We start from the raw sequence: 16894 nt of genomic DNA, 5'->3' as shown, positions 1-16894 counted from the left end.
ATAGCCAATAGTGGTGCAGGCTGCAAAGACCATTAGGATGTAACGCAATCAAAGAAAAGACAGTCATGATTAATCTAAAACTCTGTTATATATGATATATTAATATAGTGATCATATAATTTTAAACTGATTATTACAATAATTTTAACATATTTAAACTACTATACTTAGCTTATATTGCATTAAAGGGATAGTTCACCCAAAAGTGAAAATTCTTCATTTCAGTCATCATTTACTCACTCTCAAGTTGTTCCAGCCTGTATAAATTTCTTTGTTCTGTTGAACACAAAGGAAGATATTTTGAAGAATGTGGGAAACTGGACAGTTCTGGTGCACCATTGACTTCCATTGTATTTTTTCCTACTAAAGTCAATGGTGCCCCAAAGTGGCCTGGTTGTTACAAACTTTCTTCAAAATATCTTCCTTTGTGTTCAGCAGAACAAATAAATTTATACAGGTTTGGAACTGCTTGAGGGTGAGTAAATGATGACAGAATTTTCATTTTTGGGTGAACTATCCCTATAAGTAGCCTAAATTTATACATTTCATCAGTTCATCATCATTCATGTATTCCTTTGGAATCGAACCCATGACCTTTGCATTGCTAGCACCATGCTCTACTGTTTGAGATTCAGTAGTTATGGTAAAATAATTACTATAATTAAACAATAAAATAATTATTATCATAATTATATCCTTGACGGTACACATTGATGAAAACTTGCTTTTTTCTCATCTAACTTTTATTATTATTATTAAAAGCACTACAAAAATTATTTATCTGAAATTTTTGGAAAATTAGAAAATTAATACAGTGGTAGTGGTAGACAAGTATAATTTATAAAAAAAATTATTATTTATTTTTGGAAGTTTGGTATGTTTTAACACTTGCTATACTCAAAAAGTAATTTAAATCAAATTTTGCTAATTATTTTACAATTTACATATATATATATATATATATATATATATATATATATATATATATATATTAGTAAAATAATTAGCAAAATTTGATTTATATATATATGGAATGTTTGTATTTTTATAAAATAATTAGTCACATTGAATGACCGTTTAAAATGAAAAGGTAAATAAAAATAAATTTTAAAAAAAACCAGGACCTTAAAATGACAATTTCGTTTATACATTAATAAAAATTGTAATTTCCTTGACAATAATAATAAAAAAAACGTCCTCAAATAGAAGTGAAACTTGTCTAGCCTCATCACCACTAGGTGGCGTCAATGTCATTCATATGATTTTGCAGTGACGGAAGTGAACTGGTTAATTCTCAATAAATTTAAATTGATCTCTGTATTATCAAATAGTGACCTAAATAAATGTAATGACACAGATTCTCAAACTTAAAAGTTATTGTATTTTAAAAAGGGAGCATAAACTCTACTTGCGAGCTGTCCTAAATTGAGTTTCAGCTCTTAGTAGCTGTACTGACTGGCTGAAGATAATTGTGCTTATTTAGACATCCACATGTCAATGCAAAAGGATCAAAGGCAGACGGCTTCAAAAACCGTCTGCCGGAAACAACCCTGTTTTGTCCCTGGACGCTTGTTGTGGTGGCCAGCTGTTAAAAGATTGTGATGTATTTATGTCTGTGTGTTGCTCTCATTCTCTCTTGGTGTTGTATTTGCTGACTGGGCTGCCCTCAGCCTGTGAGTTAGGTCTGGCCGGCCTAGTGACTGTGCTGGGCCCTGAATAGAGGCCCCCAGGCGGAACAGAATCAGCCCATGTGAGGATGATCACCCCTGACAGGATGTGAGGTGACTTGCACAGAAATAATCAGGGGCAAATAAAAGCTGTGTCTAGCAAATGCTGACCTGCATAGAACCTGCCACCGGCTGAGGATTATGAGCGAGGTGTATGAGTGTGTCTGGCTGCCGTCGATACGCAGATAGTCATAGTACCTGCACGGTTTGAAGTGAAGAATCACGAGGGGTTAAAGTATTCAAAATGAAATCACACAGTAAACGCAGAGGAGGACATGATACACTCATATTTATTGTGTTATACTTGAACTTTGTTACTATTGTGATTGTGTCAAGAGCTGTGCAATGTCTGAGGCAACTAGAGACTTGAAACCTTTGCTGACCTCTGTGTCATGTATGTTAACAAATGATCTGCACATTTAAAGAACATTTAAAGGTGCAATATGTAATATTTTTGCAGTAAAATATCCAAAAACCACTAGGCCAGTGTTATATATTTTGTTCACTTGAGTACTTACAATATCCCAAATGTTTCCAACTATTTGTAAATGGTGAGAAAATTGCAATTTTAACCAAGGCTCCGGGAGGTGTGAGGAGTCGCCTGTCAATTGCGTCATATCCGCGTTACCCTCGGTTTCTGGTTTTATTTTGTAGAAACCATGGAAACACCAAAGATGCTTAAATATATTACAAGTTTTTATAGACAAGGGAACAACTGTTTTGATACATTTATAGACAGAAAATGAATTGTTGTTATATATTGTTATATATATGTTTTAAAATTAATTGCATGTCATTTATCAAATCAATCTAACTTACTGCAGTGTGTCTCAAACAAGTGTCTCACAGCAGCCGCCAAACGAACGAACAGAGTAACGTTATAACATCATTTTCAACACTCTCAAATGTATCTAATAATATTATAAACAGAGCTGTGTTATGTGTTACCTCATACTCATGACCGGAAAAGCGGAAGCGGCGCCGGCGACTGCGGCATAATAAAAGTTCCGCTGCTCGTGAGGCGTGTGTTGTGCAATCGCTCCAGCGGCCTCGTTCTAGTGATGGGACATTTGAACCGAGGCTTCGGAGCTTGTGTCGAGCATAAATGGGCGTGCCAGATGAAGCGTCGATGCGAGGCTTGTGTTGGGAATGTAGAAATGACGTGACCGATGACAAACGAGGCCTCGGTTTGTGTGGAATACGTCATCGGTTCGGTTTGAATGTCGCTTCCAGATAAAGGGGGTTCGAAACACGCGCCACCTTGTGTGTGTTTCAGGAGTAGTAGAACCAGAAGTAGTAGTAGAGTGTCGGAGAGTCAGAGTTAAAGAGTTGTGTCATTGTTGTTATTGTATTATTAGAGCTATATTATTACATTATATTAGGTTACATTAGGTTTGTATGGTATAATTTATTAATAATTAATTATCTGTGTGTGTGTGAGTGTGTGTGTGTCTGAGCCAGTTGTCTCTGCACAAGTAAAGTCAGACAGAGAAGATACATATTTTATTTTATACCCAGGCAATGCACAAATGTCTGTTCAGGTCATAGGCTCAGGATTAATTTTGTCTGCTATTTCTTTGCGCAGTAGCTGGTGTCACTAGTGAGCAATGCTGAATGAAGCTTCGGGTAATGAACCTTTTGGTGAAGCAATGGGTTGCGAAGCCTCAGTGCTTCATGAGGCTTCATTTGCCCATCACTACCTCGTTCAGCTCCCACAACACTCGGTCCTGCTCTGCTTCATACTATAGTAACGTTAATAATCGTATCCATGTTCCCTATTCTTTTGCACCATCCGTTGAGGTGAAGACCACATGTCCCAAGATTCCGCTCTTAAACTTGGCGTCATCAAGCTACGCCTTTGTTTCGAATAGGCCTCTAGCGACCTCTAGCGGACAAAATGATTAAATACTTCACCTTTAAATGTTTTCCAGTATCATTTCATGGTTAATTCAAAGCATTTCTTAAAGAGACCATTGCCTGTTCACACCGATAACTATAACATTGTGATGGGTGCTTTCGAAACGGCTTCTTGAAGCTTCGAAACTTTTACAAATCTTTTGTTTCGCATTATTGGTTCGGAGCATGTTTAAAACTGCCAAAGTCACGTGATTTCAGTAAACGAGGCTTCGTTATGTCATAACTGTTTTGAAACCTTTCGAAATTTCAATGGTTCACCGCTGGAGGCAATCTCTGTGAACCCATGAATAATGTGGATTCACTGAGATTCGCAACCCAGCAGTGAACCCTTGAACAAGTGTCTATGGTTTTTACCTGATCTCTGATCAGTTTTATGCACTTGTAGATGTAATGAGACATTTTTATAATTAAAAGGAACAATAGTATTTAATAGTCTCTTATTGGCCTGTTCAGCTGAGCCATCCAAAAAGCAAACAAAACACCCTGTTGAAAAAAACAGCATATGCTGGTTAGGTATGTTTTGAAGCATGGAAGCTGGTTTGAGCTGGTTTATGCTGGTCCTTAGCTGGTTTAAGCTGCCAAGTGCTGGTCCTTAGCTGGAGCTAGTTGCTTAGGAGCTTAGGACCAGCACTTGACCAGCATAAACCATCTAAGGACCAGCTCAAACCAGCTTCCATGCTTCAAAACATACCTAACCAGAATATGCTGTTTTTTCAACAGCTAGGGCAAGCCCTGAAAATTATAAAAGAACATATTACACAGACATATTTAATTAGATAATTAGTTAATTGTATTTGATAGATTATACTTTCAATAAAACACTTGAAATGGGGTTTTAAAAGCAATTTTATGCATGTTTGGCCTGAGTTTTTGTTGCATTTACACAGTTTTGAACACTTCAAAACAGTGAATCATTTGGCGAAGCAATTAGTTCAATTGATTCGAAGCTTTGAAAAGCTTTGTTTCTCCCATTACTACTATAACGATAACGATAAAGATATTGTTCTAACAATCATTTTAAATATAAAAAGAGTCCACACCAGAACTATAACGATAACTGCACAGTGAAAAATATCTTTGGAACGATTTTTTTGTTGTTGTTGTTGATGAACATTAAAAACAATGACAGCCAGTCACAAGCCACTAGACTTTAAAAAGCGTGAGCATTTAAAGCGGCAGATGACAAAACTGCAGCGCGCTTTTAATAAACAGAACGATATTGTGTGTTATTGTGGAAGCTAAGTTATCGTGCTTGATGTGAACAGGCCTTGTCACAGCCTAGCCCATACAAGTTAAGCACTTTACTGTCCTCACTCACACCCAAATCAGGGTGTGAGTGAGGACAGGAAAGTTGACTCCAAATGAGGAGTCAACTTTCCTGCATGCAAGAACAGCACAAACCCTCCTGATCTTCCGCCATTCAAAACTCACATCTTTTGATTAATAAGTGGAGTAAAAACAAACGTTGTATGTAATTACTCAGCATATAAATGAATGTTTGCATTTGCAGTTTCGCATATGTTGAGTGGTGTAGAAAAAAGGTATTTTGGTTTAAATGAAAGCTATTATTTCTGAACTCTTATAGCATAATGACCTTGAAAACATGAATGATTTCAAGTTATAAAATTCCTTCATGCAGTGATACATCTGTTCTTTGCTGAATTGGTATCTTATAATCTCATATCTCTGAAAGTCTAGACTGTTGGTGGTTTAAATGCCGTTATTTCAGCGTCATGTTGAGAGTTTAACAAGAAAATGTGGTGACAGTGCAGGAAATCATGTGATATCAGCACACTCACACTGAGATTTAACCTCAGACGTGTGCCACATGATATTGTGAGTCATTTACTTCAGAAATGTCTACTATATTTAAAGTCATTGTATAACTTTTTATTAAATGCACTACAATGTCTCTGATAAACACTGTTTCTTCTTTTAAGCCTACACTATTTCATTTTAAATAGTCTGGTGGTGTGACAAATTATTTATTTATTTTGTATTTTATTATTGTTCTGTTTTGTTTAAAAGTAAAAAAAATTCCATGTTGTTTTTATTTATTTTCTTGTTTTGTTTTGGGGGTTTTTATGTTCTGTTTTGTTTAAAAAAATCTGTTTTGTTTGTTTGTTGGATTTTTTGTTCGGTTCTATTTTGTTTATATAAATACAAAAAATCTGTTTTTTTCTGTTTTGTTCTGTTTGGTTTTTGTTTTGTTTAAAAGTACAAAATTTCCATGTTGTTTTTATTTATTTATTTATTTATTTATTTTGTTCTGTTTTTTTAAAGTACAAAAATTCTGTTTTGTTTGTTTTTTGGTTCTGCTCTGTTTTGGTTTTAAAAGTACCAACATTTTATGTTTTGTTTTTCTGGGTTTTGGTTTTTGTTTTGTTTAAAAGTACAAAATTCCCATGTTGTTTTTATTTATTTATTTAGTTCTGTTTGGTTTAAAAGTACAAAAATTCTGTTTTGTTTTGTTTGTTTGTTTGTTTGGTTGGTTCTGTTCTGTTCTGTTCTGTTTTGGTTTTAAAAGTACAAAAATTCTATGTTTTGTTTGTTTTGTTTTTCTGTTCTGTTAGGGTTTTGGTTTTTGTTTTGTTTAAAAGTACAAAATGTCCATGTTGTTTTTATTTATTCATTTATTTTGTTCTGTTTTGTTTTGTTTTGTTTGAAAGCACAAAAATTCTGTTTTGTTTGTTTGTTTGGTTCTGTTTTGGTTTTAAAAGTACAATGATTCCATGTTTTGTTTTTCTGTTCTGTTAGGGCTTTGATTTTTGTTTTGTCTAAAACATGTAAAAGTACATGTAGTCTCTCACATAATATGAATTAAAAGTATGACACCTACCCATATTTAAAAAAAAAAAAAAAAAAAAAAAAAAAGAGGAAAAAAGCAGATTCCTTTACTGCTTACGTCTTCCGCTTACGTACTTTTGTTCCTTAACTGAGAACTAAGAGCACGCAAATTCTTTTTTTATATGATTTGTAGCCATTTTTTGACACAAAGACCCCATTAAGTTAATTATGTCAGCTTTCCAGCATTTCAGAGGTGAGCATTATGTGAGGGGCTTGGCGTCATGCGGTCAGAGCTCATATACCTCCCACCACCTCCCTTTCTGTTGCCCATTCAGTACCTCTCAGCCCAATATGTGGCCCTGCCTGTCTGATCACATGAACTACTTCCCCCTCGGCTTTTCTAGATCAAAAGTTAGCCGTGGGAAAAGACATAAAGCATTCCAGAACATCTGACATTTGTATATGTTTATTTGCTATACTTGCAGCTGTGTGCAGACAAAGCCGAAGACAAGCAGCCGTCACTTCAAAGTTGCTTTGTATTCCACATTTAGAGTACTGAGCAACAATGAAATGGGTTAAATTTGTCATTCTTGAAATGGCATTGATCTTTAGGTACGACTTGGTTGTGATATATTGGTGAACTTGACCTAAATTACACCAAATCCTGTTTGGTGTTTCAAATAAATCTCAATCCTTGAGGATTCAGAGGTTGAATTCAAGTACACCCGTAAGTGTTTTGTTTACAAGCAGTAAGAAGAAAGGTCAGTGAATGACTTATAGCTTCCTTTTCCTCTGAGCTATCACAGACCCATGTTATCTCCCCCCTGCAGCGAGTGGAAGTACGTGTTTGAAAGTAATTAAAGGGTGTTCACAGATCTATTGTTCTCTAGACTTGCGCTCTTAAAAATAAAAACACATAGATATATCTCTTTTTATATAAACTGCAGGCAACATATTATGACGCTCAAACGTCAAATTCCTTTGCTCCTCTCCAACAGGAAAAAAGTACTTTTTCATTGCTTGCCATGTATTGAAATTGATCAGCTGAAAACAAAGACTTTAACGGAAAGGGTTTGGAGAACTTTGTTCATTCAGAACAGAACAAGCATTTCAGTGACAGGATCATAATGGGTACACAGCAAAAATCAGAGTGTTCAATGTACTCTATAGGAGTACACTGAACACTGGTTTCAGTGTATATATAGGTCCAAGAGTTCAGTGTTCATTGAACACTGTAAAAAGTGTAAAATAAATACTCTCAAAAATAGTTACATTAGAACACCTGGAGAGTTAAAATGTACTCTTATAAATAGCACTTTTTGACACCGTTTCAGTGCTTTTGAACACCTGCAGTGTAAACCTAGAACCTTTGCTGAGCTTATTATTTAACACTTGGAGAGTACAAATGTACTCTAAAGCTGGTACTTTTTTATTTACAGTGTTTCAATAGTTTCCAACACCTGCAGTGTAAACCTAGAACCATCAGTGAATGAAAAATACTCCAAGTCAGTGCTTTTTATGTCTGTTTTATTTAACTGTTCATGGATGTTCTAAAACCACAAATAATCTCTATCAAAACCATAAGTAGTTTGCAGATCAAACGGCTTAAAGAAGTGCAATTTATCAACTTTAAGCATGGAAACATTCTGATCATTTCCCTGTGTCGAATGAAAATGCTCTGCAAAACAAAGTGTCTGAAAGTCCTCTGTTACAAGACGGATCAACATTTGAACGGCAACAACTAGACTTGCAAACAAAGCATCTGAACATCATAACTCTTTAGTTGAGGAGCTTAGCTCTTAGGTCCTTGACTCTGGGAGTTTCGTGAGAATGACCTACATCAATGTTGTAGATGGTGGTCTGCACAAATGTGTACATGCCATTTAAGGCCTGGTCATAGGAGATGCCGAAAACATAATGCGCTTTGAACAGTTCATCAAAGGCTGACTGGGAAGACTTGCCCTTGCAGGGAAGGAGATCACCATCCAATGCAATGTAGAACTCGTGGATGTGCTTTCTTGTCGTCCCAACTGCGAGGATGTAGGGCTGCCTCCGCTGGTTTGGACCAGAGTGCTCCTGAAGGCTGCGACATGACTGTAAGATAACAATAAACTGAAATGAATCTACACTGAACATCACATTTTGATGGATAAGTCACACTCTGATAGAAATGATGGCACAGTTAGCTTTCCCATGCAGGATATATTCAGCATGTGATAAGGCAACCAAGGTTTTTGTTCCACGGTCACACAAAGAGAGGGAATTAAACAGAGAGGTCATCAATGTTGGTTACCTTAGCACATGTCCCTGCAAACTCCAATACATTGGAAAGACAAACAGACAACTGAAAATAAGAATGAACGAGCACAAGACTGCAGTCAAAAGAGGTGAACCCCACTCTCTATTCGCTATGCACTTCCAGGAGGCAAAACATAAATTATCAGACTTAAAATTATGTGGAGGTGGCATTGAAAAGAAACAGATCAATAATCTGGGGTTGCCTTTAGACAATGGCTATTGCCATTGGAGATCAGGACACACTGACCTTATGAAATTTGACTACATGGTCCATAGCTTCCCGGGTACTGATCTTTACAGCTCCCTTCTTTCCACTTGGAGGTGGTGGCAGTAGGTAGACCAGCAGTAGCAGTGAGGCCATGTCACTATCCCAACCTGAGAAGGCAGAAGCACCTGCTTAAAGCATGATATACACCTGACCAAAACCTTTGATACTACATCAATATTAAAACTCAAAACTCTTTTCAATAACAATACTAGTTCTGCAACTAACATTTTTTTTGATAATCAATTAACCTGTCAATTATTAATCAATTGGTTGGATTAAAAGGCCAATTTATCGAGGAAATTTTATTCTGCACAATGCTCTCCTTCAAACATTGTGCCAATTGAAGCCTATGAAAATGTGGGCTTCAGTCAAGGGTTATTGCGCTTCCATTCCCACTGCCGTTTCATTGATACACGGACTTGCGCTCATTCAGTGAAGTTTACAAAGATTCAATTACTGTCAGGACTTGTGTAAAATGCTGAGGAAAACACATCTCGAAACACATTAAACATCACACACATTTGTCGCAGCATCTGACAAGACAGGCCACGTTAATACAATTACAAGTCAGTTTGAAGAACTTAATATAAAACATTCTCATGTTTTGTATTGTGCAATTTTCCCGCAGCAGCTAACTCTGCGACCTCTGCTCTGTTTTTTCAGATGTGTTTTATGCATAGAAATGCTTTTTACACCATTGTGATGTGACATCACTGACTGGAATTTTCCACAGTGATGTCACAGACCCAACTAATCGATAATGAAATTCTTTCTTGATTATTTTCATTATCGATTAGTTGTTGCAGCCCTAAAAAATATATTATTTGTCTACACAACTATTTGTCATGGTAAATAAATTAAGTAAGTCGACATTTGAAAGATACACACCAGATTCATGTAAATTATTTACCTGGGACCTCGTCATCCTCATCAGTGTTCTCCTCTGCAGACTGGATGAGATGATCAAGCAGGGGTGTCTTGCTGATGTCCTTGGCTTGCTCTATTACTTTGGCCTTCAGGAAATCCCATTTCTCAAGGAGTTTTGATGAAGTCTCAGCTCCAAACAACAGGTCAAAGTCTTGCACCACCTAAAGGGGAGGAAGCAAGCATATGTGTATTTGATGATGGTGGAATAGTGGTAGGTGACCGTTTTCATCTTTGAACAGCTGTTCTTGACATTGCAAAAACATAATAAATGTGCTTACAAAAACAAAAAACAACTTACCAGGCCTTTTGTGTCAAGAAACCTTGGGAACACAGTAAGCACTGTGCTGCATTGCTCAGGATCATGGATCAACTTTTGCCTGTGCTGGAAGGTTTCTCTCATTTTCATGAAGATTTGTTCGTTGTCTGTGCTGTGTTTCAGTAGAGATATGGCCTCACGACACTGGTCTCCCTCCAACTGCTGCACTTTAGTCACTTCTCTCTGTAAGTTTGGTCCGCTGCTGCCTGTAGTGTGAGAGCTCCTTCTCCTACCCCCATTGGTACCGCCATTGCTGAGTTCTCGCTGAGTGTTTTTAATCTTCCAGGCAATGTAGCCCTCATTGCTGTCTATGTCAAAAAAGTGTTCCTAAAGACAGTATCAACAAAGATGGAAATGTATAAAAAAAAAGTTTCAGCATGAATCAGTAGAGATCTTTAGAAAAGAAGTGTTAGACTTCTAAAATGCACCAGAACATTATTCATTTGTTTATTAAGATTAATCTTACTTTTAAATATGTACTCACATAGCCTTTTTTGGAGTAGGGATCTTTTAGAGAGGGGAACAGTGTTACTATCCCCAATGCATACTGTGCTCTTTTATCCATAGGGGGAGCACGTCTGTGGAATAAATGTTGTGTATTAAAATCAACACACCGGAAAACCTATGATCTGCGCAAGGCCACAGCCCTTTGGCCACGGTTGTCATTTAATGATAATAACCTATTTGATTACAACTACCAAATCTGCAATTGAATACTATGAATATACACTTTACCAAATCATGCACCATAAAGCATTTTACTTACCCATACTTTTCAAACATTTCAGCAACAACAATGCTGACGAGATCACGGCGTGCTCGGTCCTTCATCTCTCCTGTCATTGCATATTTTGCAAGGATTTTCTCCCCTCCGGGCTTTTGTTCCAGAATTCTTTTGACAAGCTTGACAACAGGTAAAAATGTTATGGTAACAGTAACAGGTAAATGTAATGTTTACCACATAAAGAGAAATGTTCTGAAAAAACATCACCTCTTTGGCTTGTGAAGAACTGTCATCAGTATGTAGACTTTTTGGGGACATCACAAAGGCGTCATCAATGCGCTGTCTTTTTGGGGACATCAGAGAAGCATCACTGTCCGATGAGGGTGATGATAGTGACAAGGTGTCTGTGCATGAGGACTGGATGGGAGAGTCTGAAAAGGGCAAAAAGATCACCATTTACAAAAAAATATTTCAGTCAATGTTTCCACAGTTTTAAGTGAGGAGAGGTTAAAAAAAGGCATGGTGAGATTGCTTACAGGAAACTTTTTTCTTTGCCATCTATAAATTACATGAGTTTTAGTAGTTAATGTGGCCAGACTTTAAGCAGTTTAGGCCATGATACATTAACTACTAGATAGCAAGACTGACTGTTTTTTGAGAAGTACTCGGGTCAACAGTCTTACCGACTAATCCATTTTATCTCAAATGTAGTTTTTCACATCCTTATGTGAACACTGACAGATAAGAGATAAGGTTGGAAATATGCAAAGTGGTCCTTTAACAGAGAAAGCACAAATTGGACATTGGTGAGAAGCTACTGTTTTGGTTTTGTGATAGCAAATAAATTACAATGTTAACACATTGGTATTGTTACCCTGCAATGTACACTGTAATTGTACAACCATTTACCAGAAACTGAAAGAACGTTAACAATGGTCCACAGGATGTCTGCTTTTTCCTCCAAGATGTCGCTGAAGACCTCTTCATCAACCTCTGTTCCACTGTCATCCAGCACATACATGTTTGTCTCAGGGGGTATGCTGAACTTCGCTTTAGCTTTGAATACAGAAAAAACATAAGTTGTTGTGTTAGGGTTAGAAAGTGGGAGAACAATAATGTTTTTAGCACTATTTCTATCTTAAAGGGATAGTTCACCCAAAAATGAAAATTTGATGTTTATCTGCTTACCCCCTGCGCATCCAAGATGTAGGTGTCTTTGTTTCTTCAGTAGAACACAAATTATGATTTTTAACTGCAACCGTTGCGGTCTGGTCTGATCGCGCTCTGACAGCGGCAGTGATGTCTCGCGCATATACTTCAATGAGCGCTAGAAATCACTGCCGTTGTCAGAGTGCGATCAGACCAAACGAATCGAGTGATGAATGCAGTTGGACATAGTGGTGTATTAGAGGTAAAAAATGATATAAATACTGTTCGGTTTCTCGCACAAACCGATCGTTTCGTGTCTTAGGACATCAATGTGTCGTCACGAGCCGCAGGGTTTAATTTGGATTTGTTTGTCGTGTTTTATTTACTCTTATAGTCCAAGTTCCCGCTGACTTGCATTATACCACTGACGGTTGCAGTTAAAAATCATCATTTGTGTTCTACTGAAGAAACAAAGACACCTACATCTTGGATGCTCTGGGGGTAAGCAGATAAACATCAAATTTTCATTTTTGGGTGAACTATCCCTTTAATGGGCAAAGCTACGGTAGACTAGCATGGTGCTAAGAATAAAATTTCATATAAACGTACATCTAAACCAGTGGTTGCATAAGACTTTCACATTGTCCTTTATTTTGATGGATATGGTCGTAAAAATTGCACCTTAATCTATTACTTTATTTTAATTTTCATATTTTAATTACAAGACATTTAATAGCTTTCATTTTAATTCACATTTTCATTTTTAATCATTCATGAACTTACAGGATATAGGAGCATATAGGCTAGATTATGCATTTTTTAATATATGAAGAGTCACTTTTCATAGTCAGGGTTTGTACAGATTTTGAAGAGTTTAATTTAAGCACTTTTCAAGCATTTTTAAGGTCCCTAAATCCATTTTTCAAGCAGCAACAAAATTAAAGAATATAAATAGTATAAACAGCACCCCTTTAGAAAACTACAATCTAAAATATTAGAATCTTCAATATAAATACAACTTATATTAAATCACTCTTTGGATACTTTTTAAAAATGTGGTTATATTTTTGTATATTTGTTGTCAACTGTAAGTTAGGTTGAGTTTTTTGTAGATGGTTGGAATAATAATGATAATAATGAGTATATAATACATGAATATCTTCCTTAAATACCTTAAAATATTATTTTAATAAATAAACATTGTTTTAAAAAGGACACGTGAAAAAGAGTGTTTAAGTGTTACCAATAGACTATTTAACTGAATCTAAACATATTCAACCAACACTGATTTGTTTTATTTATTCTGATCTATATTGTCATATCAGATTTGTTTTTGTCACGTCCGTTGCTATGGTTACTACTATCACGGAACGATTATTTACAGAACTCACTCTGGTAAAAACGATGGTCACTCCTAAAGTTTAGTCCTCTAAGCATCATGAAAAACTAAACATTCGACTAGCTACAATGCATACAATGCTGCAGACGTTAAAATTTAACCACACAAACGTGCACGACGGAAAGAACCCCCCACATTACAATTATATATTTATTCGATATTAATTAATTTAATAATGTTTTTACAGAATTCAGTCAAATTAATTTGTCTCCGATTACCTTTGGAATGGCTGGTAAAGGCTTATTCTCCCATAGCGCTCACATCAGTGTGTTTCTTACATAACAGGATGCCTTTCAGTCTGTTGATCGTCGACGCAATCAGTTTTTATTTATCATCTTAGGCAGTCATCGATAAAATTACAGCAAGCAACATTTCTTAATGCAGATGTTTGCGCGCCAGGCGAATACACGAGGCGCCAAATACATGGAATTACATGAGACGTGTAACAGAGGGTGTCTCGCGACATTAAACAAAATAAAAAATAACGATTGTCAGCCGGTTTTATTTATATTTTTAGTTACATCTGACGCCCTGAAGAAATAAATTAAAATCAAGCATTTTCCAAACTTTCGAGACTTTGTAGGAACCCTGATTCGACCTTCAGATGTTTCCGTCACTGCTAAAAAAAAAAAAAGGTCAATGACGGAAAATATTCGGTTAACACGACCTCTGATCTAAACTTCAATTATAAAGAGAACGAAGAGAAGAATGCCATTAACATTAACTTACCCTCCCTGAGAAATGCTGGATATGATGCTCCATTGAGTTTGATGTAACGTACTTCTTAAAATGGCATTGATCTTTAGGTACGACTTGGTTGTGATATATTGGTGAACTTGACCTAAATTACACCAAATCCTGTTTGGTGTTTCAAATAAATCTCAATCCTTGAGGATTCAGAGGTTGAATTCAAGTACACCCGTAAGTGTTTTGTTTACAAGCAGTAAGAAGAAAGGTCAGTGAATGACTTATAGCTTCCTTTTCCTCTGAGCTATCACAGACCCATGTTATCTCCCCCCTGCAGCGAGTGGAAGTACGTGTTTGAAAGTAATTAAAGGGTGTTCACAGATCTATTGTTCTCTAGACTTGCGCTCTTAAAAATAAAAACACATAGATATATCTCTTTTTATATAAACTGCAGGCAACATATTATGACGCTCAAACGTCAAATTCCTTTGCTCCTCTCCAACAGGAAAAAAGTACTTTTTCATTGCTTGCCATGTATTGAAATTGATCAGCTGAAAACAAAGACTTTAACGGAAAGGGTTTGGAGAACTTTGTTCATTCAGAACAGAACAAGCATTTCAGTGACAGGATCATAATGGGTAAGAGGACTTGAGTGGATTTATATGGCCCTGCCCAAAAATAAGGTACAAATTCAAAGCATTAGAGGCAAAAATCATATGTTGTTGTTGTTGTTGTTGTTTTTAAATTAATAAATTATTATCCAACTTACAATTAACATGGCTTCAAAAGTATATTGTTATTAACACATTAAAGTCCCTTTTGATTTTGGCCTGTCCAACCCAAACTCATGAGAAAATGTAACTATTTTATGAGGTGGTGATTTAATTCAAACAGAAAAATATGCTTTTTAGAAAAACATAGGCATGTAGGTCCAGCCTTAAATCTAACATAACACCAGTTCGGCAAAATGTAAAATTATGTAAGATGAGTTGCTGTGAGAGGTGAGCCTGTCCCACTTCAGAGGACCTTCTCGACTATGGCATACTACTGCTTAATTTTCATTCAATTTATTGTATGTATTATGCAGTTAAAAAAAAAATATGATTATTTATTTTTAATTACTTACTTATTTGTGTGTGTGTGTGTGTGTGTGTGTGTGTGTGTGCAACCCTGTTTCAATATGGCTTTCCCACTTTAATTTCTTTCAAAAATTCCATATTTCAAGGCATTTTCTGAATTTGTACACAAATTTTAGTGTTGACTTCATTTGTCAAGCTCAGCCATTAATTTTTGGAAAAATTATCAAACAACTATTGTTCTTTGATTTATGGGAAATACAGTGTGTTACAATTATGTTGTTTTTTTTTCTACTTAAAGGGTTAGTTCACCCAAAAATGAATTTTCTGTCATTAATTAATCACCCTCATGTCGTTCCAAACCTGTAAGACCTTCGTTCATCTTCGGAACACAAATTAAGATATTTTTGATGAAATCCGAGAGGTATATGACTCGTCTATAACAGAAATAACATAAACAATGTTTATGTTAGACTTATGTTAGACTTTATTCAACAAACTCTTCTCTTCCCTGTCATCATCCTTACCCGCAGTAAGCACAGTGCAGGCTTCCATGTTTACATCCGAATGCCGGCTCAGTATTGGCCAAAGCTGATCATGTGAGCAGCACAAAGCATGCGGCGTTCTATAGAACCTGGAAGTGCTGAACTTAAACAACGTATGAGAATGACACATAAGAGAAGATATTGTTGAATAAAGTTATTTTTGTTTTGTTTTTGCACACAAAAAGTATTCTCGGCGCTTCATAAAATTAAGGTTGAACCACTGCAGTCAAGTTGACTGTTTTAACGATGTCTTTAGTACCTTTCTGGACCTTGAAAGTGGTGGTTATATTGCTGTCTATGAACGAGTCATATACCTCATGGATTTCATCAAAAATATCTTCTATATAATTTGTGTTCTGATGAACGAAGGTCTTATGGGTGTGGAACGACATGAGGGTGAGTAATTAATGACAGAATTTTCATTTTTGGGTGAACTAACTCTTTAATTTTCAAAAAAAATGACAAGAAAAGAGTAATCTTTTCATAGAAAAGATAGTTTGACTACCTGAGATTGACAGTCAACATTTTCTGAAGGCAAAAGCCCTCTTTTCACTGACCATGTTGAAAAAGAAAAACTGCATTTTTTATTTTAAAGAATTTTAAGGCCTATTTTTTTAAAAACTTTATTTTTATACAATGTGTATAATTTATATAAAGAAAGAAAAAAAAAGTAAGTAAATAAAGTAAGTAAGTAAATATATAAGTAAGTAAGTAAATATATACTTACAGGTGTCCACCTTTGGCCAGTCAAATATTCAATTTTATAAATAGATTCGAGTTTTTCTATCCACTGGGCCATTGTTGGAGAATGTGGCTTCATCCAATTAATTGTTATAGTTTTTCATGCACTTAATAAGAGTACATGCAAAATATATCTCTTGTTTTTACGACACCAATCCCGGGAAGCCAGGGGAGTAGAAGGCAAGAGAGAGAAAAGAGAGAAAAAAAAAGAATTTTCACAGTCTCAACCTTTACCCCTTGCCAAAATGTGGATACCTTCCCACACCCTGTCCACCATTTCTCTGCTTCTGGACTGTTAACAAATTTTGCTGTTATGACTATTGATTCCCTTGA

The 16894-nt window shown here is 35.9% G+C and overlaps 1 protein-coding gene across 1 annotated transcript; it reads right to left on the bottom strand.

Moving 5' to 3' along the window:
- Nucleotides 1-7941: 7941 nt before the first annotated feature.
- LOC125274850 lies at nt 7942-14291 on the bottom strand. The gene is made up of 9 exons (XM_048201343.1): nt 14242-14291; nt 11874-12020; nt 11232-11395; nt 11007-11143; nt 10725-10818; nt 10223-10567; nt 9908-10085; nt 8977-9104; nt 7942-8525 (listed from the first exon to the last, which is right to left on the bottom strand). The coding sequence occupies exons 2-9, from the start codon at nt 11983-11985 to the stop codon at nt 8211-8213; spliced, it is 1473 nt and encodes a 490-aa protein (XP_048057300.1). The 5' UTR covers nt 11986-12020; nt 14242-14291; the 3' UTR covers nt 7942-8210.
- Nucleotides 14292-16894: the final 2603 nt, after the last annotated feature.

The sequence above is a fragment of the Megalobrama amblycephala genome, linkage group LG9, assembly GCF_018812025.1.
Source record: "Megalobrama amblycephala isolate DHTTF-2021 linkage group LG9, ASM1881202v1, whole genome shotgun sequence".
In the NCBI taxonomy this organism is placed as follows: Eukaryota; Metazoa; Chordata; class Actinopteri; order Cypriniformes; family Xenocyprididae; genus Megalobrama; species Megalobrama amblycephala.
This window is presented reverse-complemented; position numbering and strand designations above follow the sequence as displayed.